The 26,647-nt window shown below is 43.5% G+C and overlaps 1 protein-coding gene and 1 long non-coding RNA gene across 8 annotated transcripts in view; one reads left to right on the top strand and one right to left on the bottom strand.

Annotated features, from left to right (window-relative positions):
* The window catches only part of RNF38 (ring finger protein 38), a 155,039-nt gene that overhangs the window by 5,043 nt on the left and 123,349 nt on the right, over nt 1–26,647 (bottom strand). Inside the window, exons 6-11 of one of the 2 annotated variants that reach the window (XM_075931272.1) lie at nt 21,654–21,824; nt 17,021–17,182; nt 14,560–14,666; nt 12,521–12,605; nt 10,659–10,780; nt 8,274–8,373 (exon numbers count right to left, since the gene is read on the bottom strand). In XM_075931272.1, the coding sequence (XP_075787387.1) occupies nt 8,274–8,373; nt 10,659–10,780; nt 12,521–12,605; nt 14,560–14,666; nt 17,021–17,182; nt 21,654–21,824 (747 nt within the window). The remainder of the gene's footprint in view (nt 1–8,273; nt 8,374–10,658; nt 10,781–12,520; nt 12,606–14,559; nt 14,667–17,020; nt 17,183–21,653; nt 21,825–26,647) is intronic. The other variant, XM_075931273.1, reaches the window with a different exon arrangement.
* LOC102453365 (uncharacterized) overlaps nt 1–26,647 on the top strand; it is an 86,336-nt gene that overhangs the window by 28,514 nt on the left and 31,175 nt on the right. For all 6 annotated transcript variants that reach the window (XR_012904570.1, XR_012904569.1, XR_012904567.1 and 3 more), the window contains exons 4-6: nt 8,280–8,320; nt 12,424–12,615; nt 24,181–24,263. This is a non-coding gene — a long non-coding RNA (uncharacterized LOC102453365). The remainder of the gene's footprint in view (nt 1–8,279; nt 8,321–12,423; nt 12,616–24,180; nt 24,264–26,647) is intronic.

The following is a 26,647-nucleotide window of genomic DNA, read 5'->3' as shown; positions in this document are numbered from 1 at the left end:
AGTATGCTGTTTGAGAGCTGAACTCAGATTTATGTATCAAATAGTATTTGAGAGTTGACTATTTGTAGTATTAAATGTGACATCTAGTGGTAATATCACTATATTGTAGTTTACTGGAAGCATATTACAGTAAACTAGTCCAAATAGTCAGATCAAATAAAACATTTTAAACATGAACACAAAATCAAATTATTCATGTTACTGTAATATTATATTAACAGTTCTATTAATCAGTGTTTTCCCATGTTTTAAGATTCTCTTTCATAATGAATCAATTAAATGCATTGCATTCTTTGAATTTATTCCCTTTTTTACTTGAACATTACTCAACGGTTTTAAGTGAGAATTGGACGTGCATACTGAAGTGCAGGTCATACAGAAAAGTAATATGTAGTTACTTGAAGTAAATTACTTTTCTTAAACATAAGCATGCACACAGCATTACATGCTGTACTGTAACCTTCCTCAAAATTTTTCTAAAGAAACCTTCTAATGATATCTAAATATTTATTTAAAACTGAAGAGTTCTACCTAATGGCTTTTTGTGACAAGCCTTATAGCAAAAATTGAGGTTTTGAGGTCACCAGAACCAAGATGGATTACAATCCTTTAGTTATGGTTTGGGATGTAACACACAGTACAGGCAGTCCCCAACTTACGCGGATCTGACTTACGTCGCATTTGCACTTATGAACGGGGCTCTCTCGCCCCGGAGCTCACAGGCAGCAGTCAGCCACCTCGACCTCTGGGGCGAGAAAAGCTGCTCCTGGTGCCCCTGGTCTGCTGGAGACCGTCTCCAGCAGACCAGGGGCACCACGAGCAAACCCGTAGCAGCGGTGGGGTCCCGCGCTTCTGAGGATTTGCTCTGGCAAAGCCTCAGAAGCGCGGGAACCCCACCGCTGCTGCGGGTTTGCTCGCGGTGCCCCTGGTCTGCTGGGGACCGTCTCCAGCAAACCAGGGGCACCAGGAGCAAAGCGGTCCCGCGCCAGAGCAAAGCCTCAGAGGCGAGGCAACCCCCGCTGCCGCTTTGCTCCCTGTGTCCCTGGTCTGCTGGGGGGGGGGGGGGGGGGGGCTGCAGCTAGTGTGCCCTCCCCAGCAGACCAGGCTTTTGTTGTGGACCCTGGGGCAGAGCAGCTGGGGCGCTGCCGGTTGGTCCTGCAGTGCCGCTCTGGGCACTACTGGACCAACCCGGCAGCACCCCAGCTGCTCTGCCCCAGGCGTCCCCAGTCAGCCGTTGCTGAAACTGACCAGCGCTGACTACAGGAAGCCCAAGGCACAGTTGCTCTGCCCTGGGCTTCCTGGAATCAGCTGCTGATCAGTTTCAGCAGCAGCTGACTTCGGGTTCTTAAGTTGAATCTGTATGTAAGTCAGAACTGGCGGTCAGTTTCAGCAGCGGCTGAATCTGGACGCCAGTTCCGACTTACATACAGATTCAACTTAAGAACAAACCTACAGTCCCTATCTTGTACGTAACCCGGGGACTGCCTGTATTGCTAAACGTAAGTGTTCAGCAATCAGAAATCGCCTAAGAAACAGTGTTAAAATCATGGGATTTGACGCAAATAATTTGGGTTCTTTTTCAATGTTTTCTGATGTCTGAGCATCCAGGTGTATTCAGGTTGGGGTTTCAAGCTTTTCTTTGCAGTGATGAAGACTAGAAACTTACTTAAAAAAAAAAAAAAGCAAAGCTGAGATTCCAACTTGTCTTGACTTCAAGAGCTGGGCCTTTAAAGATAAGACCACAAATATTGCTAAACTTGGCAGAACTGTACAGCAACAAAATAGTCTGATCTCTTCTTACCACTACCCTCGGCTATTCAGCCCCCACTTTCCCTTATTTACCCTGCAGCTAATAGGTTTGTAAAAGACCCTTTCAACAGAGGTGAGAAAAGACAATGTCCATCCACAGGGTGGCAGAAGGCACTGATAGCAGCTCCATGCACCTGGATGAAGTTGAGAGTTTCTGGGTGTCTGGCGGATGAGTCTTGCCCACATGCTCAGGGTTTAGCTGATCGCCATATTTGGGGTCGGGAAGGAATTTTCCTCCAGGGTAGATTGGCAGAGGCCCTGGAGGTTTTTCACCTTCCTCTGTAGCATGGGGTACAGATCACAGCTGGAGGATTCTCTGCATCTTGGGGTCTTCAAAGTATTTGAAGGCTTCAATATCTGAGATATAGGTGACAGGATTATTCTAGGAGGGGTGGGTGAGATTTTGTGGCCTGCATTGTGCAGGGGGTCAGACTAGATGATCATAATGGTCCCTTCTGACCTTAAAGTCTATGAGAGCAATGCCTGATGCCTTCACTGAGAGGAGATTGTCTAAAGAGGAATCTCCAAATTCTCAGGGGCAAGATTCCTCTGGCTGCACAAACAAGGTGAAATGCTTCCATTTGGCACTATAGGAGGGAACTGGGTTTATTTAGTCTGAAGATAAGAGTGAGGGGGACTGGATAAACAGCCTTCAACTACCTCATGAAGGGTTTCCAAAGAGGAGCTAAGCTATTCTCAGTGATGACTGAACAAGGAGCAATCATCTCAAGCTGCAGTGGGGAAGATCTAGGTTAGATGTTATGAAAAACTATTTCACTTGGAGGGTGGTGAAGCACTGGAATGTGTTGCATAGGAAGGTGGAATATCCATTCTTAGAGGTTCTAAAGGCCAGGCTTGACAGAGCCCTGGGAGGGATGATTCAGCTGGGCTTGGGGCTCTGCTTTGAGAAGCAGGTTGGACAAGATGACCCCCTGAGGTCTCTTCCAACTCTAATCTTCTAGGATTCCAGGATGCTGATGTGCATGAAATTCCTGGGCAGTTCAGATTCCCTGAGTCAAATGTATTCACCCATATGTGCACCCCATCCAATGAGCAACACATTTGTGACAATCGTCATGCATGGAAAGGGCAGAAGGAACGCCAATTTAGATCAGGCCTGAGTCCATCCACCATTTGAGGGAAGAGATATCATGGGGAACCAATAGCAGGAAGTCTACAGTGTGGCACATGGGGGAAGTGAATCTCTGAAACCACAACTGCAAGCAGCCAATGCAGGGAGGAGCAAAGGCAGTCACATGTGCAAGCCACCATGTGGCCAAGATCAGAAAGGCAAGTCCTGGCCTGAGCAGGACTGGAGATCATAGGGGGAATAAGCTCTTGTAGGGTCACAAACCTGTCATCTGGCAGGTAGGTATGCACCAAGATCACATCAATGCAGGCCCCAACAAATTCCAAGAATTGTGTGGGATCCGCAGTTGATTAATCAGTGTTTTTCACTCACCCCCAAGGAAAAGAGATGTGTGAGCAGCATGCAAGTCAAGGCTCCAGCTTCTCTTTTAATCTTGCTACAGCCACCAATAATAGAGATAAGAGAACACAAGAATCTCTTAATTCTGGATGTGGGCTACCACCATTGAAAATACCTTAGGGTGTGTCTAGACTACATGCCTCCTTCGACGGAGGCATGTAGATTAGCCAGATCGGAAGAGGGAAATGAAGCCGCGATTAAAATAATCGCGGCTTCATTTAAATTTAAATGGCTGCCCCGATCTGCCGATCAGCTGTTTGTCGGCAGATCGGGGGAGTCTGGACGCGATGCCCCGACAAAGAAGCCTTTCTTCATCGACACAGGTAAGCCTGGTTTCACGAGGCTTACCTGTGTCGATGAAGAAAGGCTTCTTTGTCGGGGCATCGCGTCCAGACTCCTCCAATCTGCCGACAAACAGCTGATCGGCAGATCGGGGCAGCCATTTAAATTTAAATGAAGCCGCGATTATTTTAATCGCGGCTTCATTTCCCTCTTCCGATCTGGCTAATCTACATGCCTCCGTCGAAGGAGGCATGTAGTCTAGACACACCCTTAGTGAAAAACCTGTGGAACAGTGATGAGTCTGAACAGCAGACTACTGCACTGAAACTGACGAAGGCCATCTGAATCTGAGGAATTGTTTGCGGACAGGATGGGTATCATATAAAAGTGTCTTGCATATCCTTCTTAGGAAGGATGAGGGCTCCTAGGGTGACCAAGTGAAACTTTGGCATGCGTAGTAAGTGGTTGAGACCTAAAGTCCACTTATATCCACACTTCTTGGAGACTAGGAAATAGGTGGAATGGAACTCAGCACCCTGATACGTCATAGATGCTATTACATCTCTGCAGCAGGGAGTCCACTTCCTGGGCAAGGATACCGTTTGAGAGAGTTGTTACTAAGCCAATGCTGGGGTGGAGGACATGGATGTGGTAGTATTGTGAGCCCAATATGTCTGCTATCACTTTCCAATATGGTAAAAAGGGTGCTAGATACCCCCTGAAGAGGGTGAGTCAGGTGCACAATGAGACACAGGCTATCTGGTTGCACTCATAGTGCTTCTGAAAAGATGGAATATGAAACACTGAAAGTTATGAGGATGAACCAGGAGGACAGCTCATTGGGTCTGTTAGCAAGGAGACTCACAAGACTGCTGGTGGAAGAATTGGGGAGCTCTAAATCTCTGTATCAGAGTGGCTTGGGTGCTGGTGTGCAGCTATCCAACCATCACCAAGTGGCCCTGGAGTCCCTGAAGGAAGAAGTTTTCCTTTGAAGAGATGAGACTCAACAAGAGAGATCCTCTGTGGTGCTCTGGACTTTCCTCAGGGAATTGGATGAACGTAGCCACAACTCCCTATAAATGACAATCCCAGGAGCCATCATGCATCACATCCACTGAGCCCTTGACTGCTGTCCTTGCAACCCATTTCCTCTCCTTTAGGATAGCTTGGGAAAGAGCCTCATCCTGGGGGGAAGGGGGAGGGTTGTCAATGAAATCTGCCAACTTGCTATCGTAAAGAATTCATAGTTGATGAACACAACCAAGTAATTGGAAATGTGAAACTGGATGCTGACAGGGACGACCATCTTACAACCCAGAAGGTCCAGTGGCTTGCCCTTCTTGTCTGCTGGGGTAGATATTGCTACCAGGCCTGTTTCATTGCTGCCTGAATAACTATAATTGCCAAAAGCGGAAGCGAAGAAAAACCTCAGACAGTACCGCTTCTCCACCCCTTGGGGGTTGGCATGCAGCTCACTAGAGTGTGCCACTCTGACCATGGCGGCTGAAGTATGTCACCACTGAGGTAGAGCCACTCTGGCCAGTACTCAGGTGTGTAAAGATGTTAAGAAACTGGTGATGCTTTTATATACTTCCTCTAGTGGGATGTGGACAGCATCTGCCACTCTACATTGGTGGTAATTATCTGGGGGCAAAGAGAGAGTTTAAGACACTAGGGTGTCAGTGGATGACAAGGGGAATTGCTCCAATTTCCCTAGCACTGCTGGAGTCAGACTAAGTGGTTCTAAACAGCAAGATTGGAAATTCCACATGAGCAGAGCTGGAAGATTCCAAAAGTAGATCCTACAGCCATGACCCCCAGTATGGTCAACAGGTGGATCAGGTAGTTGGTGTGTTTAGCACTTAGGAGGACCCCGGGAATGGGAAATGGGAGAGTACTGACACTGAGTTGGTAGTCATACTGAGGATACCAGAGGGGTGGACCCTGCTTTCCATATGCGTTCTCTTATGCAGGGAAGTAAGAGCCCTGTTCAAATGATGGTGCCATTGGAACACAGTGAGCTATTGGGGGCAGGTGGGAATATGGCCAGAAAGAGACAAGTCTGTGGGGCGCTTACTCTTTTAGGAGGGGATGGCACTTAAAGACACAGGGACCTCACTTCTCCTAAAGAAAGAGTTTATGAGACTCAGGGGCAGACTCAATTCTCTGTGGTATCAGTGACACACTCCACATTCAGAATTAGAGCCAGAATGAGAGCTGAAAAAGAGAACTGCCTCAGAACCAAAGGCTCGCCTGACTTTGGTGGCGCTGACCATGGAGGATTTTGCAAGCTTGGTGGTTGGATTCAATGATCTGTGTGGATTTTTACTATGCCTCTAGGCTTTGGCACATGCCTGTTCTCCATGGCTAGAACTGGTAGAGCAGTTTCTTTCTTAGAAAGATTTGTCATCCTTATGTGTATGCTTCTCTGCCTCATGGCTAGGACCCAGTGCAAGGTCCACAAACATTGGTACCAGTGGAATTACAACAGTACTCCATGGTAGGAGATACACTCCTAGACTGCTCTGGCCCATGTATGTGTGGGTGAAAGGGAGAGGTGTTCCCTGGCCTGGATCTGACTGCAGCCTCATGACAGCCTCTGTGAGGTGCTGAGCTCAGCCTTCCCAAGTACAACTTGGAAGCAGCAACAGATACTGCACCCATATGCAATGTGGACTTCCCCGAAGCAGTAAAGGCAGCACTGGTGCTCATCACAGGTCAAAAACAAGCAAGGGCAGGAGGCCAAAATTTTGAACTCTGGCATCCTTCAGTCTAATTCAATATCCAGGGATGGAGGAGGGGAGAGAGGAGGTCGACTAGTAAAACAGTGTCCCAATGTCCTTAAAATTTCTAAAAACTACTACTACTACTAACACTAAAAGTTACTACAAAAAGTAAAAAAAAAAAAACCAAAAAGCACTAGCTATATACACAAATAAAACAATTGAAAAGTGTGTCAGTGCATGCACATAACCCTAGGGGAATACAATATGGACTACCACAGGAAGAATATAATGAAATTGACAAAAAGCTGTCAAATGCACAAAAGGAAAAATATTTAATTTTTGTTCTCTTCCAGTTATAATGACCTCTACTCTAGAAAGTTTTGCTGCTTTAACTATAGTGGAGTAGTTAAAAGCAGCAATATCCCTTCACTCTGTGTCAGTGCAGTTGTACTGGCATAGCTTATTCCAGTTTGGGAAAAGTGACTAACTACAATGGTATAGACATCTTTATACCAGTATAACTCCATCCATATTAAGATTTATACCAGAAGAACTACTGGTAAAAAAAAATAAAATAAAAATCCACACCCCTAACCAACACTGATTGGTGACATTTTTTTCTAGTGTAGACCAATCTTGAGATGTTACTCATAACAAAAATAGGTACAAAAGTTTCTACTAAAGTGATTTTTAAATTGTTTAAGGGACACTGTCAAATTCCCTTATGTATAATAAATAAGTCACCTTAGATCATTAAGTGAATGTATGGGAAAAACTGTACTGGTCTAAAGCTTTTAAAAAAACCCCCATGTAAAGTCAAGTTTGGACCTACAATTTAATTTAGGACACCTACTCCAGAATCTCAGAGCATCAGTATCTGACCTAGCAGCCTCTTTTCTTTCATCCGTGCACAATTGTTTAGTATTGAACTCAGTACCCAAGAAATGGTACATTCAAATACACTATTCCTGACTACACACAAAAGATTCCATGATAAAGCAATCATTTTCTTGACTGTAGAAAGTCTACCAATATAGTACTGTCTGTTAGGCTATGTACTAGCTATAACAATGCACCTGTCAGCAAAGCAAGACAATTTAGACATTTATGCCATGTTTAAGAAAATGCATCTTAAAACAGATATGAAGACAAAACACTGGCTATATTATTTTCAGTGTATTTATTTCTGTCTCTCTCATTGGGCTGCTGTAACCAGAACTATATCATGGAAAAGATTAAAATAGAAAATAAATCAATCCAAATAGAACAAAATACTAAAAAAATGAGACAATGGAAAATAATAGCTTGCTGGCAGTAGTTCTGGATATAATGTAGCTTGCAGGGATCTCTCTCTGCATACCATCTTTACCTATCTAATTGCACCTGCACTTTTCATTCTTCTGTATGGTGTGGTACTATTTTTAGATTATTCATATTTTTTTTAAAATGAAAGATTTCTTATTTCATCTGTAAAACCTTACTTTTGTGAGAAATCTGACCACTTATGCATTTTTCCCATGTCCCCAGACTTGACATTCATATAAGGAGCTAGAAACATTTTTGGTAGTTTCACGTTCTTTTAATACCAAATTCCTGCTTATGAAAGAGAGACAAGCAGTATTTAGACAACTCTCAAATTTCACACTCTACTTTGAACTTTTCTGCTTTCCCATTAAATTATATTAATACAGACATGTTATGTCCAACTGAAAATGAACTAAATTTGTCAATCAAGATCATACTCAGTGTCAGTCTTTTAATTACGCTACATTTGATGTAGACTTCACATAATCTCCCTTCATCAATTAGAAAATAACGCTACAACAAAAGGAGGTAGCATTTTCAGTTTGTTAGATTTTGTAGCCTTAATACCAGAAAGTAGTAATAAGAGATGAAATGCAACAGAAAATGACAACTACAAACTAGGCTATTGTAAAATCTTACTGATTTTGTTTTTTGTTTTTTACCTTAAGCCATTTATCGACACACTTGGCATGGAACTCGTGGTTACAAGGTAAGACTCTAAGTAGCTGCCTTGACTCAAAATCACACATGCATACTACGCACCTAAAAAAGATTGCAGAGTTTAACGTTATTTACTATTCAACACCACCACATTGGCATTCTATATACAACTTTCAGGTTGTGTTTGTAATGAGCTTTTTTGTACAGTAATTCCTCATTTAACATGGTAGATAGTACGATCATTTTCTGAAACGTAAGTGAAAACATGTTTTGCAGGGTCAATTTTCCCATTGAAAATAATGGAAAAGGTGGGGGTTGCGTTTCAAGCGCACGTGCACTCGCAGCTCCAGCCCGCACTTGTTAGCAGCTGGGACCGGGACATAAGGTTGGGGGAGAAAGGAGACTGGGTTATAGCAAGGAGGGGAGGTGTTTGGTTCCGGAGAAGGGAAGGGAAGGACAGGGGAGGGGGCTTGCAGCCGTGTTTCCCCAGCTGGCCGGTCACTGGCAGCTGTGCGGGACTTCTCCTGCCTCCTTGCAAAGCAGCAGAGGTTCAGTGCTTGCCGCGCCATTCCTTTGGTGAACCGCTCTGGCTGGATGCCTCATCCCTCTCCTCTGCCCCCGCTGTTTGCAGCCGGAGGCTGGGTTTCCTCCTGCCTCCAGAGGTTCGCCACTCACCATGCCATTCCCCGGCGACTCCCTCTGGGGATGCTTCACTCCCTCTCCTCTGCCCTCTATTTACAGCCGGCAGCTGGGTTTCTCCAGCTGGCTGGTTGCCAGCAGCTGCAGGGCTCTCCCTGCCTCCCTGCAAAGCAGCAGAGGTTCACCGTTCGCTGCGCCATTCCCTGGCGACTTCCTCTGGCCGAATGCCTTGCGTCCAGTGAGGAGGGGTCGCGGCAAGTGGCAAGCCTCTGCTACTTTGTAAGGAGGCAGGGGGAAGTGCTGCACAGCTGCCAGCGACCAGCCAGCTGGGGAAACCCAGCCGCGAGCTGTAAACGAGGGGCAGAGGAGAGGGAGCGAAGCATCCAGAGGGGCTCGCCGGGGAATGGCGTGGAGAGCGACAAACCTCCGGAGGCAGAGGGAAGCCCTGCGCAGCTGCCGGCGCCTGGCTAGCTGGGGAAACCCGGCTGCAAGCATGGGGCGGAGGAGAGGGAGCGAAGCATCCAGCCAGAGGGGGTCGCCGGGGAACTGCGCGGTGAGCGGCGAACCTCTGCCGTTTTGCAGGGAGGCAGGGGAAGCCCCAGGCAGCTGCCGGCCAGTAAGGGAAATCGTGTTATTGCGGGGACGGTTCGTGTTGTTCAAAAAAATGTTCCCTAAAAAAAAAAAAAAAATCGTGCTATCGCGAATACGTGTTTAGCGAGGAATTACTGTACTGGTTTAGCTATCCTGACAGAGTGGCATAGGTACAAACCTCTAGGCTACACAGGCTGTGCTAGTGTAAACCAAGCTGCTCTGATGCTGCTTAACTTGGCTTCACACCTCTCAGCACTAGGAAGGGCTAACATTCCCCCCCACACCAGATCTTCAGCATCACTAGCAAGATTGTGTTATAGTAACTCATAAGAACATCAGAAGTTTGCGTTAAGGGGTTGGCAGGACTGGTCTTCGGCAGCTTAAGCACATTTATTTCTGTTTTAACATTAGGATAGGTGGGGTTTTGGCATAAAAAAATTACATATATATAAAATATAAATAAAGGCTAATTATGACTTGCTACTTTCTCTCAAAAATGTAATCTGATCCAAAGTTTACACTTAAAAAACCCTCTTAATTTACGTTCTTATATTCATATTTCTTAAAACAGATTCATCAGTTGAAACATTGCCAACTTAAGCAAAAAACAAAAACAATCACTTCCATCTGAAAAAAATGTATTCCCTACTTCTCGTTACAAGTAATACCTAAGACTGCTGTAACTAGAAGACAGAAAAAAGGTTTTTTTTCTTAGTTCATTTACATTTCTGACAGCACTTTGTGTATGCTCATTTTAAGTGCCTCCCAGGTATAATCATTTTCTCCTTTTGTTTGTGTAGTCTTCCAAAATAGAATAGATAAATGGATCAATCGCAAAATGTGTAAACCACAAAAATTGACAAGAGCTTCCAAAGGTAGGGTATAATATAGCACACTGACTAAATAACTGAACAACTTCTAAAAACTGTTCCAAGTTTACCTCATCAGCATTTTAAACTTTAAAACATCCAAAGTTTCAAGCAGGAATACGTGAGCTTTTTTAATTACTGTATGGACTGGAAAATTTTAACAGACATACCATTTGATATGCATTTTGAGCACTTGTGTCACAATACAGGCTACTGTAGATTCCAACCTAGAAGTATCAAAATTACCTAGAAGCATTTTAAACTGAGAGGCAAAAACAATGCACTTACAAAGTCTGTTCTGACTGGTGGTTGTTTGGATTGAACCTGTAAGATGGAAGTTGTTCAATGTCTGCTTTTGTCAGTCCTCGCGGTTTGGCTTCTCCCAACCGTTCTGCCAAATTCAGCAATGCCTGCAGAATGAGGAGTTTGTGCCTTTTAAACTCATTGTTCAAAGCTGTTCCAGCTCCCCTACAACTGGTCTTAACATTTTATGACCAAAAGTATCTACCTACCATATAGTTTCATCCAAAGTTCTAGCAACAGGGATTGAGAATCTGCATCTCCCTTTCCCATACAATTACAGGCTCTTGAAAAAAAACATTCCTTACAGGCCAACTCCTCTAGCTCCCCCTTCTTGCCTAGCAGAGTTCAGGTATGGAGATTATGTGCTGAGCTTCCAAGGAATGACCAAGTCACATGAGCAGACTTTTTCAGTGGAATATCTGTATTCATGTATAGGATTTGCTATAGAGCACAGTATCAAAACACCTCTCCCCTGTAAATGATTTACTCTCAATACCCCCTGTCAAGGGTAACTGAGGCACAAAGAAATTAGGTTGCTCAAATTCACAAAAGGAGTATGTGGCAGAAGTGAGAGCTGAGCCTTGATCTTTCCTGGGCCAGCCTAATGTCGTAACTACAAGATCATCTTATCTCTTAACTGGCATGGCAACCAATTCACAGGCGCTCACACATATCACACTAGAAGAAAACACTGTGCCACTGCAAGGAGACAGAACCAAGGAGAAGGATCATGGGAAAGGAGAGGCAAGCTATGGGACGAGCGGGAAAGGAGAGGCAAATGAGAACGAAAACAAGCTACCCTCTCACATCTTCCCCTCAGCATAGCTACCCTTTCAACTCTCACGTTCTGTTGGTGGGGAAAAAGCAGCAAACAAAACACCCTGCTAAAGTAGCAGCCCAGTTGTTTCAAGAAATAGCTGAAAACTTTAAGTAGCTGTCTGGCCACTCTGTTAGTAATAAAGGCAGTGAGTTCCAGAGAAACAGAAAAAGGAAGAAGTGGGTTTCTAAACTCAGGGCAATGGGGAGGTGACAAGAGCGAAGAAGGGAAGAGAAAGGAAAAATTTAACACATCATCACTGTCCCATTTGCCTAGCTGGGATATATAACCCAAGTGCCAGGGCTGATAAAGAAGAATGGTTTTAAAAAGAACAAAGCTGAACTTGAAAAGTAATAAACTACTTCAAGTTGTACATTAGGTAGTTACCAATGCACTTCCTGAACCAATAAATCTAAGTGCCCACCCTATGATTGTTTACTGCTTTATTTGTGTCACATCAGTATTTGTATTAGATAATTTATCAACTGAAATGGTATTTGCATATTTAAATACTCTTCCAGATCACAACTTTTGTACCTTATTTCCTTATTTCTCAAAGCCTAGGATTTTTAACTTGTAATTTTCTTGGGTTTTTTCTTCCCTGATACTTGTAACTTATTATAGTACCCTTAAAATTAAGGCAACAAAGTGCTTGAGGGAATTCTATAAGCAGTGTTTCACATGTGGCTGAATTCATCTTATAATAGAGCATTCGTGTGTAAAGCTAACCAATAAGCAAGTCACATGAAATGCTCTTACATGGCATTTGCACAATATTTACTTCTATTAAAATTAGGGTGATTAGTAATCTGGAAGGGTTCCGAAAAGAAATATTCACAAAAGAAAAGTCAACGTCTTAGTTTTTTAGCATCCAACAGGCAGAATATTGTTTATAGATTGCTATCTAAATAAATGTAATTTCTGTGAAAATAGAAAGACACAAGGATTGAGGAAAAGATGGCAGTCAACAGAAATTCATCATGGAAGTTAACTACTGTTCCCCAAACAGATGTGTACTTCATAAACCAACCTCGTAGTTTTCCACCTCTCCATCTTCCACATCCAACTCGAAGCTGAAAGCTGGTCCAACTGCAGGTGGCACTGGAAGCATTGATCTGCAGGAAGGTCAGTCAGGGGTAGGGTTCACTATTTATAAACAACTGGCCAAAGCAATTCACTTATGTTCTCCACCTGCAATCTTGTTCACTTATTAAAATTAATGCGCTTTAGAAATTGATATTATGTTACAATTGAAGATTACAATTCCAAATTCAACAGTTAAGGTACTCACAACAAAGTTAACTCCCAGACATGATATACAAAAATCTTTCAACTGCTATATAAGGTTGTGTCTGAGATACCTAGGAGTCAATATTCCCACAGAAACCTTACCTCCTAATTAGCATCACTGCATTGATAACTAAAATTCAGAACACAACTTCTGGCTTCAATCTGCTTGGCTTTTAAAATAGAACCAAAAAATGCCCAAAGACAAGTAACCCTAAACTTTACGTGGCTCCACTATACAAAAAGCCTCAGCTCTCTAATGCACAAATACTTGTAATTAAGTGTGCAAGTTGGACCAACTGCACATTTTGAGGGTAGATCCCATGGTACATTAGTATACATGTGTACAGTCCTGCAGTGGTATCCACATACAAAAAGATGATCTGCGAATAGCCGTATCTGTGGCTATCCACAGATACAAAGTGGATAACTGCAGATTTGCAGGGGTCTACGTATACATTATAGGAACTTAGCCCAGGGAGAAATTAGTGGTTTCTGCAACCGGGAAATGAGATCAAGCTTGGGGTGCCCATTTTTCTGTTAATTTTTTTAATTAAAATAAGCACTTTATGTTCCACAAGTTAAGAAAATTCATCTCTATAGTTTAAAATGTACAGTAGCAAGTTTGGTCTCATTAGGCTCGCAGTCTCTCGACTTTGCTAAGTACCAGTGTTGGGGAAGCTGGGAGAGCATCTCGGGAAGTTCTCACAAGAATGTGAGATCTAAAGCTTTGCAAATTCATTGGGTCATTTATTCAAATGTAAATTGGCAGAGTCTGGAACCGCACCGTGCACAAATGCACATAATGACCACCACAACTGGAGGCTTGGGAGTCCAACAAAAGACTTGAGACTCAATGAGCTCTTTTTCAGTGCAGTCTTTCAGATAAGGAGGGACACGAATATTCATCTTCTCTTTACAAGCATTTTCTGTTCAGCTCAAAAATAGGTGCAGCATCCACAGAACAAAGCAAATGGAATTTGACTTTTCATCTACCCAATTCAGCAAAAGGACTCCTTCCCAGTCTCATAGGACCATCATAATCCCCAAATTATGCTGCTTCTTCATTCAAAAGGGGGCTGATTGGGTGAAAGACAAATTCAAGGTCTGCAGTAAGTTAGCAGTTCAGGCAACAAGAAAATTAGCAACATACACCGTTCCATTATTTTTCAATAAAACTTTTAAATAGAGTGAAGCAACTTACCCCTGCATTGCTGGGCTTGAATTGAGTATAACACACTAAGTTTTTATCCCATTGTAAGGACATGCAATAATGTAACTTGTACTTTCATAACCAAAGTAGTACAAAATCCTGCATGCAAGTAAGTGTGTTTTAAATACTGTTACAGGGGCCCAACTCTCAATAGCCTTGCACAGGAGTCACTGGGTTATGTCATTGCCAACTTCACATTTATTTTGTTTGCTTGTTGAAGTAGTCCTAACACTGTTCACAAGAAGATGCAAATACTTCAAAAATTGTAACAGCAAGTGTCTGACTTCTGTTCAGCCTTGAAACTGGCTTAACTGTTTTTGCTTGTGGGCAGAGCCCAAATGTGGACAATTTGGAGATGAAAGTTACAAGCAACTGATCAAAGCCCATTACTATAGAAATGCTGAAGCAAATTAATGACAGGTGTTGCTATGTGCAGTGTCTGACACATAACAGGCTTTATATGGTGTTGCACTGAGGACAGGACAAGGCCTATGTTGAAGGGATCATTTTAAAATAAAAATACATTAAAAGCATTATTTAACAAGCTACAAACCCTGCACAGAACTTACAGCACATATGGTAACAGGCTGGGATGATAAGGGGGTGGTGGAATTGGCTGCTGGGATCGGTATCTACTGCGCCCTGTGAGTCTTCGAGGCATAAAGGGTGGATAAGGCTGGGAGGGAGAAGAAAAGCATCAGTATTTTCTTGTATAGTTTATTAATAAATTTAACTGAAATTCAGACTATTAGAATATCAGACTATGATTGTTAAGTACATTACCAAACTACATTTAAAAGTTCATTCAAGCAGTTCTGTTAAACAAGAGTTGCTAATTATGCAGTTTCTACCATTCTGTGTGAAATGCCTGATATACACAACACACAAAGGAAACCAAATCCATCTAAGGCCTGGTCTAAAACCAGGGTTAGTGCTAGTGTAACTATTTTGGTTAAGAGTTATGATCTTATGACCTATTGATATGGTGACCTTGGCACAAGCCTTAGTGTAGACACAGTTATATCAATATGATAGGGCCATACCACATTCATAACTACAAAAAACATCACAGACAGTGAAATCTGGTCAATTCCATCTTGTCTGTATTTTACCCTCTACTAACAGACTTCATGGGGGAGACCAGTGTTTCCCATACTGAACATCCTCACTCAAAAAGGAGTTGCAGGAGTCACAACATTATTTTAGGTGGGATCACAGTATGGCCACCCTTACTTCAGAGTTAGAAGGCTGGAAAGCAGTGGTTGTTGGCCAGGCGCCCAGCTATGAAGGCAGTGCCTCATCAGCAGTAGCACGGAAGTCAGGGTGGCAATACCATACCACGACATCCTTCCCTTCTGTGTTGCTACTTGCAGCATCTGTCTTCAGAGCTGGGCTCCTGGCCAGCAACTGCTGCTTTCTAGCTGCCCAGCTTTGAAGGCAGCAACACCACCTACAGAAGCGCAGAAATAAGGGTAGCGGTATTGCAATCTGCTCCCCCACAATAATCATATAAAACCCTTCCCCACTTCTTTTTGGGACAGCACCCCTACAATTATACCCCATGAAATTTCAGATTTAAATAACTGAAATAATGCATTCTGCAATTTAAAAATTCTATAACTGTGAATTTGACCAAAGGGGACCATGAAATTGATAGGGCCCTACGTATAAAGGCTCCTTATAGTTGGGGCCCTACCAAACTCAGTTAATTTTGGTCATTTTCAAAGTCATATAATTTTAAAAAATTGTAAATTTCAGGGTTTCACATGTTTACATTTGAAATTTTGTAGTGTCAATCATGGATGGCCCCTACTCAAATGGCAGTTGTTAGGGAATGGGGTGTATGTCTTTTGCTAATGTTGTATGTGGGGGTGGGGTGTTTGTAGTATTCCCACTTTTACTTCTGTGCTGCTGTTGGCAGGGGTACTACCTTCAAAGCAGGGCAGCCTGCTGGATCCCAAGCTCTAAAGCCAGTGCCACTTGCTGTGGGAACATGCCTATATCCAACTGGATTGATGAAGGTACGCTTTCACTGCAGCTGGGAGTGCATTTCCCAGCTCAGGCAGCTGGACACAAGCTAGATGTACTTGAGCTAACATGCTGCAACAGCAGTGTAACGAGGGAGCATAGGCAACAGCTTGGCTTAGCCCATCTGAGTACAGATCTACCTGGTGCACTCAGGCAACAAGCTCAAGCAAATTGCTCGAGCTACCCCAGTTAGACGCATGCTTAAAATAAGTATATCTACCTGAGCAGGGAAGCACACTTCCAACTGCAGCGCAGACATACTCTAAGGCTGTATCTACACTCCTGGCTTCTTGCGCAAGTAATATGCAAATGAGGCTAAGTGTGGAATATCGCTGAGCCTCATTTGCATACCTAATGAGCCACCTTTTTTTTTCAGAAGAGGCTCTTGCACAAGAAGGAGCATCTACACTGCCCCTTCTTGCGCAAGAAAAACCCTCTTGCACAACGCTGTTACACCTATTACTTTTCAGGAAGAACGGCGTTGCGCAAGAGGGTTTTTCTTGCACAAGAAGGGGCAGTGTAGACGCTCCTTGCGCAAGAGCCTCTTCTGAAAAAAATGGTGGCTCATTAGGTGTTCAAATGAGGCTCAGCGATATTCCATGCTTAGCCTCATTTGCATATTACTTGCGCAAGAAGCCGTGAGTGTAGACATAGCCTAAGTGTGATAAAAATCTCAGTACAAAACAAGTGCAGCATTGCAAAATGTAGAATTTCCATGCTAGAAGTAGCAGACTCTGCTAGAACAGAAAATCACTGCAAGCAACTAGCATGTACAGGTAATGTTTATCAGAAGTCATTAAATGTTACTAATAAAACACCTTCAACTTGTTTAGCCATGGAAGTTAAACAAATTTCATTACAGTATGACAGCCTCTAACAAAATTCTTCCTAGTAATTTTTTTTTTTTTTAAATACAATGGTTTTGATGTCCACTGTAACCCATGCATGGTACTGATGAGCTGAGAAGCAGAGGAAGAGGGAAGTGCTGAAAGCAATACTTACTACTCCAAAGGACACCTCCTGGTGTAAGGGGTCGTGCGTTAAGAACTGGAGAGGGGCTGAGGGAGTCAATGTTGGTGGATGGGCCGAGGGAGGGTAGGTAAAACCTCCTACAGGAAGATGTTCTCCAAGCAGTTCTACTTCGTTCTCTATCCTCTGAAGTGGCTAAGAATAAATGGTATTTGCTGTATTTAGGACAGTTAATTCTTCCGCACAGATGAGATAAACTTACAACTTTGTGCTCCCCACATTGTCTTTATCCTTTTATAGAATAAATATAACAGATTGGATTCATGGTTTCTGCCACCAACACCAATGGAAAATCCATCATTTCTCTGTCCCACCCAGTTAAATAAGGATCTAGTACAGAGTTCCCAAACTTTTCTTACGATGTACACCCTATCAGATCTACCAAACGACCATGTACCCCTACGCTTCTCACTCATACTTTGGGTGTTCATGTTAACCTTACTTGTCTTGTCTTTAGCCATCTGCACAGATACCGTGTAACACATACAACTGAAAAAACCTTCTAAGTTCTGAGATCAGTTAGATCAGTACCATTGCTGGGTAACTGTATGGCGATTGGAGGTGAAGACTCTGTAGGTCAGCGTCTTTGTATCTGTGTTCTCACAGACACATCCTGAAGTAAATTAACTACCATATTTTATATAATAAATTCCTAAGGGGTTTTACAGCTTTGTCTGACTAGCCCAATCCAAAAATGCAAATACAAAAATTAAAAAGTGCAACTTACCATTACACAATTTCTCCCGTGTACCTCCTCCCCCAAGATGTCCTACGTAACCCCAGCGGTATGCATACCCTGATCTAGTATCTATAACATTTCCCAGGCAGTCACACTCAGGCCAGGCCATTTGCAAACTTGCAATTACTGTAATTCACTAAGAATATGAGCAGCAGCCTACTCTCCTTGTGCACTCGAGTGAAATGACCTATTAGGAGAGACTGAGGGATTTGGGTTTGTTTAGTCTTCAGAAGAGTGAGGGGAGATTTAATAGCAGCCTTCAACTTCCTAAAGGGAGGTTCCAAAGAGGATGGAGAGAGGCTGTTCTCAGTAGTGACGGATGGCAAAAGAAGGAGCAATGGTCTCAAGTTACAGTGGGAGAGGTCTAGGTTGGATATTAGGAAAAACTATTTCCCTATGAGGGTGGGAAGCACTGGGATGCGTTCCCTAGGGAAGGTGGTGGAATCTCCATCCCTAGCGGTTTTATATCTCAGCTTGGCAAAGTCCTGGCTGGGTTGATTTAGTTGGGATTGGTCCTGCCTTGGGCAGGGGGCTGGACTTGATGACGACCTGAGGTCTCTTCCAGCCCTAGGATTCTATGAAACATCAAATGAAAGATTTTTAGCAAGAGGCTGAGTTCTTCTCTCCTTCTGGCTATAGTCAACATGGCTCAATCAGCACACTGCTGTGGCCTATGTGACAGCCTCCAGGTCATACAAGCAGTATGTAGTGTGAATGCAGCCCACCTAACAGAGTACTACATATGCAACCCACAATGGTAAATAGCTTGAGAACCGCAGGTCTACAGTGGAAGTAACCACCTGAAGTCAGCAACCAGAGATAACCAAAATAGGGATGTAAGCAACTCTTGTACATTTCAAAGGGATAGGCGCAGCAGTTAGGACCCTGAACATGCAGGGACTGCTTTGGTCCCCACTTTCACAGGTTCCCTGCTGCGCCTCTTCCTTTGAAATGTGCAAGAGTCACCCGCGGCTCTTGTTCAAAGGCAAAGACGTAATGGCATAGCGAGCACCCCACTTATCGAGTAATCAAGTAGCTGATGGAAATTCCATTGAGTAATTGATTAGCTGATTAATCAAAACTTAACATCCCTAAACAAAATTGACTAGCAAGTTTAAAATCACAAGGGTGTACAGAAAGACAAAGATCTCAGTCAGTGCAAGTTCCCGAATAAAATATTCCATAGCAGTAAGAGGGCTTAGACAGGATAGCTGGTCAGGATCCTAGCCTGGGACTCAGGAGACCCATATTCAATTCTCTGCTCTAATAAAGTCTGTGTGATCTGGGAGCAAGTCACTTTGTCTTCATTTGCCTGGGCTCCCAGTCTATAAAATGGGAATAACTGCACTTCCCTACCACATAGGGATCTTGTGACAATAAATACTCTGAAGAGTGGGAAGCGCTATGGGAGCTAGGTAAGTATCTAAAACAAACAGATTTTAAATCAGTAGCTACATATGGTGAGCAGTATCTTAACTGCCAACTCCTTTAGTAGCAAGAAGTGTCTAATCCACAGATTATCTCAAAAAAGATTCTAGTTCTCTACTCTTTCCTTACAAGATTTGTTACTTACATATTTCCAGGTCCCACTGCTTCTGCTCTGTGCCTGAGCAAGTTAAAAATGTCTCTTTGGGAAAGCTAATGGTTTGCATGTGAAATAAGAACCGTTCTCCTCCTCCTGTGCCTCCTCCACCAAACCCCGTTCCCCTTGAACACTAAATCACAGGCTATGGACACACTGTACTGAGCTTCTGTGTCCTCTTGGTTGCTTTCATAGCAATGGCAGCCTTGCATCGCATTTACACAAGGCATGTAAAATACCCTCTTTACCTAGTGACGAAGCCATCACTTCTAGCTGCTAAATAGGAGGCTTCTATTCCCCTCTCTTGAAGGGCTCAGGTTATTACGCCCAATGAATGTACACAAGCTCTGCCACATGGTCAGCAGGCCTCACAATGATGAGCTTTGTCTGTGACACCATTTCATTAGAAAGACACTTGTATCGGCCCTGCAATGATACTTCGCTACACTTAACCTCCGAAATCAGTCAATTATTTGCCTGTAGAAGGGAAATCTGCTCAGGTGGGTGTCTCTCTGGCAGAACAGCAAAGTAAAGGACTACAAGTGAAACAGCCAAGTAGGAGGCACCCTGCCCATTCCCACAAACACTCTGGTAATCAATTCAACAGATTTTTAGTTCTGTTTTAAATTATTTCTGGGCAGAGAAGCAGCTTCACAAGTTCCAGCCCAAATGACAATGTTAGTAGAAATTCATGAATAGCATACAACAGCAGTTGTGGCTAGATATGCTAAGCTATAGAGTCCCGCAATTCTGTGGATATCCACTTGATATCCACATATCATTTTTGCAGATACAGATGTGGATATCCATTTTGTATCTGCACAGGGCTCCACTAATCTAAAGCACCGCTTGATTATATCTTACTTCATTGTTAAGAAATTTGGTCTAAAAAATTCTAAACCCCCTGCTGTCTCACCAACTGTCCCTTTACATCTGATTGCATGTAGATAGCTCCACCCATTTCACAAAACACACCTGAATAACTACTGGGTGGAAACAAAGGGAAGGGGAAATTCTGCCTCCTTTTCTGCTGAACAAAACTTTAAACAGTTGGCATTTCTATGGCATTCATCATTTTAACTCTGAGGGCCAGGCATAGTCTGTGTTGACACCCAACATAGAGTCATCTGCTGTTAGCATCAACACCACATCTGACTACTTTAGGTTCAACCATAAGGGCCGTGCACAGGACCGAGTACTTCAACTGAAACTGCTCTTTTGTATATTGGCTCCTGCACCCTACTTTCCAGCCAGACTCCAACCCCTGTCCACCACGCTCCGGCACCCATTTTGTCATCATAGGTGGTTGACTGGTAGTCTGCAGAAAGGCCTACATTCAGCAGGGTGAGCCACATAGGCCAAAACGGTTGAGAACCACTTATCTAGGAGGATACAGATACCTGTCCACAGTTTCAAAGAGTTAATAAATGGGGATCGTGACATCTCACTTTTTGTTAGGAGAAATATGTAAAATCTATTTCTGTATGGACCCCCATCACAAAGCTGATACCCTCTCAACTAAGCTTTCCCTGAGTGGAAGAGCTTCATAATCTTCTCCAAAAAATTAATGTAGGCTCTACTGACAGAAGCAGAGGAGGAACAGAGCATGTGGTCTGGAAAATGCCAATAAGGGTACGTCTAGACTACATGCCTCTGTCGCCAGAGGCATGTAGATTAGGCTACCCGACATAGTAAAATGAAGCGGCGATTTAAATAATCGCCGCTTCATTTAAATTTACATGGCTGCCGCGCTGAGCCGACAAACAGCTGATCAGCTGTTTGTCGGCTCAGCGCGATAGTCTGGACGCGCGGGTGTTGACATCAAAGTTATTTGTCAACCACCCAGGTAAACCTCCTGGGATGAGGTTTACCTGGGTGGTCGACAAATACCTTTGATGTCGACACCCGCGTGTCCAGACTATCGCGCTGAGCCGACAAACAGCTAATCAGCTGTTTGTCGGCTCAGCGCGGCAGCCATGTAAATTTAAATGAAGCGGCGATTATTTAAATCGCCGCTTCATTTTATATGTCGGGTAGCCTAATCTACATGCCTCTGGCGACAGAGGCATGTAGTCTAGACGTACCCTTAGACAAAGGTAAATGTAATTTTTTCCTCTCTCAGATTCTTACAGGCCTTGGACTTTTGCTTGGAAGTTCTATCATAGCAGCAAAAACCTGTAACAGCTAATGAGTGGCAGGTGAACCCACTTTTTTCTACCATAAAGGCAGATGACCGATTATAGCAAATATTCTAGGAAAGGTAAATAGTAAAAAATGATACATACCGACCGTGACTGTTGTGTTTGGAAGGGAACAAACTGGCCTGGTGGTGGCAGGTGTGGAGGATGGTGTGGAGAGAGGTGAGGAGGATGCAAAAGAAATGGATCGCTAGAAATAAGAGGTGGGAATGCTGCATATGGTACTGGTAAGTGTTGGACTGAGCATGCCTGAAGCATCTGTAAAAGAAAAAGAAGAGACCACCATTTACTATTTTACAATTCAGCATCTAACCTGAATATTCCTTTGATTTACATGAATTTTGTTGTTGCCTTGGAATGCAATTAATGATATTTTATTTAACCCACTCAAGAACTGAGATTTATTTCAGGGCTTTGATACCACAGGGCAAACCTGCAAGGTGCTGAGTACCCTTCACTTCCATTAAGGTAAGGGGAGTTGAAAATGCTTTACATCTCTCAGGATCAGGCAGGACTTCTGCCTGAAATACAAGAAGGGGCAGGTGTTACTTACCCCAGTAGCTTCTATTCTTCATACGCATTACCTCCTCAGAACCACATGACTAACTACATCGCTACACGACCATTTTAAGCAGTAATTTGGACAGACAAAATGTGTGGTAATACCTTATTAGACCAACTTCTGTTGGTGGAAGAGAAACTTTTGAGCTTACGGAGAGCTTCTCATCAGCTTATCCCAAGAAAAGCTTGAAAGCTTGTCTATGTTACCAACAGAAGCTGGTCCCATAGAAGGTGTTACTCCACTTGAACATCCAGGGATCAACATAGTTACAATTAAATAGCAACTCATCTCTCAAGTCCTAGGTATAAATGTTCTAACCCCATGCCCTGCTCAGCTCTTCTCGACCTTCAGAACCCAAACTTGCGAAGTGCAGGAGAGGAGAGTGTCATTGTGGCACTGTGGCAGTAACACACCCTAGAGCTCTGTATCAGGGATGTTAAATATGGGTTAATTGAATAGTCAATTAACTACATGAATTTTTATCCGTTAGTCGACTATTCTAAAGTCCCCAGGGACGAGGCTCGCAGCCAGTGTGCTCCATCCCCACTCCCGAGGAGACCCCTGCCATTCTGTGCTGCTGCCTTTCTATCAGAGGCAGCATCATGGGGTGCAAGGCAGGAGCTGGTCCACAAGGGAAATCAATTTAAAAACTAGCTCTTCTCTCAGACCAGCTGCCTGTTGCCCCGCATTGCTGCACATCATGGGGTGGCAGCAACCCCCTCCTCCTGTGGGAGGGGCGGGGCTGAGCTCCCAGACTTCACATGAGCCAGAACTGAGCTGGGCTGACTGCCCACCTGGCTCCTAATACACTTTAAATGCAGAGTCACAGTAGGGATAGGTCCTGGACCTAGTGTGAGCCAGAACTGAGTCAGGCTGCTGGCCAGCCTGCTAAAAAATTTACTGGCGGAGAGGGTGTGCGCGAAAGAAAATGCGTCATCTATAGCATTAACGTACACTTTTGCTTATCGGTTAATCGATTACACTATTTCATGTAATGTTTGTTAACTGACATTTCAAAATTTGAAAAAAGTTTAACCAGCCCTATAGTTAATCTTAAAACAGGGAGGAGGGGTGAAGTACCCAGGTTCTCTTTTTTTACCCTGAATTTTGCAAGCAGGAGGTGGGCTAAGGAGCACTACTAACTGAACAACAATCCCAAGCATCTGCTCTTGACACAAGAGAGAAACTCCCCATTTGTGAAGGTGTGGACTGCATTTCAGAGAGGAATCCCACAAAAAGGTTCTGCTAAGGGCATATTGTGGATATTTGCCACTGAAGCTACCATACTCCCTAGTGCACGAGCCCTGGGAAGTCTGGTACAAGATGAAGGTCTGCTTCTAACAAGAGCACATGCAGTCTTATGCATCCAAGATAATCCTTCTGTTGAGGTGGCCTGATTTGTAGCTTTCCAGAGGCCACAGATTGCTAGGCTTCCTACCAGGGTTAGTCCTGCCCAAGGAGGGACAGCAATTTTGATATCCACGAGAAGCAACTTGACTTCCCTCAGTATGGTTATGAGGCTTTGGAAAAAATACAGGCCTTGAGACAGACATGAAGATTGTATAGGTTAGGAGTTCTAATGACTAGAATCCAGCTCTAAGACTCCCAGCTGAGCCAGACGGCCCTAAGACAAGGGAAAAAGGGAGAGAGAGAGAGAAAGATTCTATGGACTCAGAAAAACCCTTCATAATGTTAGTGGAAGCCAAATTCAAGTCACTGGGATAATCTGTTGAAAATGAGTTAAAGTGCAATGCTATGGTCAAAAGAGGTTTATGTGATATCCTGGATGTGCAAACCGTCTCAAGTAAGAGTAAGGAGGCTATATATTATCCCTGTACTTAGTACTGGTGCAACCGCCACAGAGATATGGTGTTCTGTTTCTAGATATATACCTTTGATTTGGCCATATGAAAAGTCATACTGTTTGCTCTCACACAGCTTACCAAGCAAACCAGATTGCTTCCTATCAGTGACCTGTCCTCTTCATTGTTTACCACTTACATTTCCTGTCACCCACGAACGTTCATCAATGGACTTGATGTTTTCTTCTAGGTCAATGACAAAAGTATTAAACAGCTTAAGGCAATGAACCGACCCCTGCAGAATCTCACTAGCAACACCACGCACTCTCTATGGTGAGTCCCTGTTTGCAATGCATTCCAAGATTTTCAATTAATCAGCATTTAATCCAGTTAATGTGTAGTATGTTAATTGTACGTAATTCTTTTTTAATCAAAATGTCACCTGGTACCAAGTCAAATGCCTTGAAGCTGTCAAGCTTTTATTTTAGACTAAAAATTTTCCAGCTCTTGTCTCTGCCCAAAGCTGATTAAAAAAAAAAAGTTATGCAAACATAGTTCAGCCATTTCTTAGATGAAGGCAATGAAAAGCCAACTTAACATTAATAAAAAAACTTTTGGTGAAGAATTAATATTTACAGGTGACTCTAGAACGCTAACATTTGAGACAGAAAATGAATGTTAACCGTCCAATGAAAAATCAAATTTGATTTGTCACAGATCTATGCACTGACCAAGTGAGATCTTGTGGAAATAGCACACTATCATGTGGTTAAAAACTATTGTAATGTAGCACAAGAGGCCAGGGCTGAAGTTGGGCAAGCAACTATTTCCTCACATTCATTTTTCACTGTGAATGTAACATTCTCTTAATAGTGATTTCACTGAACAATATACATAGTAAAACTGACATATTATCCCCTTGCATGAATAGCTTAAACTGTATTTCTATATGTGTCTTATGACTTTTATTAGCAAATTTCTTATGATTTGAAATTATAAAATAACAACAACTATGTGTCACGGATAAGGCAGCAATCTGTTTAAATGAAGATGTTTCCAAACCTATGTAATTATCTTCTACCAGATGTGTACACTAGGACGAGAGCGCTTCTTCTCCAATCAGATTATACCACTTCAAGCATTACTCAAAGATTTTCTTCTCTGTGCTTCCCATGTCAGTTTGTTAAACACTCTTAAAATTAATCCCTCTGAAGCTTTAATTGTAGCGGTCGCTTCATTGGGAAGGCAGATAGGTGTGTGCACCATCATTCAGTTCTTGGGGTTGCTCTGAATTGATACTCTTCCTGATTTCATTTGTTGCTCCCTAGCAATTTTGGAGTCATGTGACACTGCCTCTTCTGCAGAATTTCAGTTTCATTGTCAGTCACTCACAACTGTGAGCTAGATGTGGCTTCACAGAAGGGTACTGAGCATTACAGATCCACAGCTTTTAAAACTATGCCAATCTATACAGACAGGAGAGTTCTCCTCCGGGCTGCTCCAGCACTCTGACCAAGTAACAGATTACCTGAATTTTAACAGCTTCCATTCCCTGCACAGAATTGATGTGCTGCAGCAAAGAAACACCTATGAAAACTCCACTGGTTCGGCATCCAATGCTCTGGCACTCCTGATGGTCCGGTACCATTGGGAACCCAGAAGTGCTCTGGGTAGCCAGACAATTGGAGCTGCTCTGCACCCAGCTTCCCCGATTCAGCCGCTGCTGAAACAGACCAGCAGCTAAATCGGGGATGCCAGGGGCAGAGCAGAGCAGCTGGGGTGCTGCCGGGTTGGTCCCGTAGAGCTGCCCCCTGGGGCTGCGGGACCAACCCAGCAGCATCCCAGCATCTCTGCCACAGGCGTCCCCGATTCAGCCGCTGCTGAAACTGACCAGCAGCGGCTGCATCGGGGATGCCTAGGGCAGAGCCAGGCTATCAGAAGGGGGAGCTATTAAGAGTCTGGGGTGACATCCACCCCCCCCCCCACCCCAGACCCCTCATAGCCCCTCCTTCCGATAGTTCGGCATATCCGATAATTCCGGCATATCCGATAATCTGGCACCCCTGGGTCCTAAAGGTGCCGGATTATCAGAAGTTTACTATACTAGGCATCTTGCACTGCAGGATGCCAGAAAGCTGAAGAAGATAGTCAACGGGGAGCGAATGGGATTCAGACAAATTGTATTATAACTGCTATTTATCCCTGGCCCCTCAATTTGAATGTATTAGGAGCTTCTGAAATAGATTGCGCTGGCAGTGTAAAGGGTCTTGAAATGGCTCTGAATGTCATTTCCAATGTAGAGTGTCTTTAGTGTGAGAACTGTTACAAATAATCACTGCTCAAACAGGCCCTGAAGTCATCCTTAGGATTTACAGTGCCCTACACAAGGCTATTAAACTGGTGCCCATATGTCCAACAGCAGCCCAGAGTGAAGGGGGAGGGGGAAGTTGATTATTTTTTTAGACTGTGATTTTATAATCTTCACCACACTAAACTAATGAAATATTTTTGAAGCAAATTAAGATGCTGCAGACTAACAATGTAAATTCAGAAACTGACAGCATGTACCTGAGGTTGACAAATGCCTGTTAAATGGCTTCATTACCACTTGAATTAGGGATGTAAAATCCCAGTTAATTTGTTAACCGGTTAAACTTAAGGAGCCAGCAGTCCCAAGTCCCAACCCCGCTGTGGGGCTGGAAGAGCTCTCTGTCCAT

The sequence above is a fragment of the Pelodiscus sinensis genome, chromosome 6 (assembly GCF_049634645.1).
Source record: "Pelodiscus sinensis isolate JC-2024 chromosome 6, ASM4963464v1, whole genome shotgun sequence".
Classification (NCBI taxonomy): domain Eukaryota; kingdom Metazoa; phylum Chordata; order Testudines; family Trionychidae; genus Pelodiscus; species Pelodiscus sinensis.
Note: the sequence above shows the minus strand (reverse complement) of the source record. Positions and strands in the feature narration are given on the sequence as shown.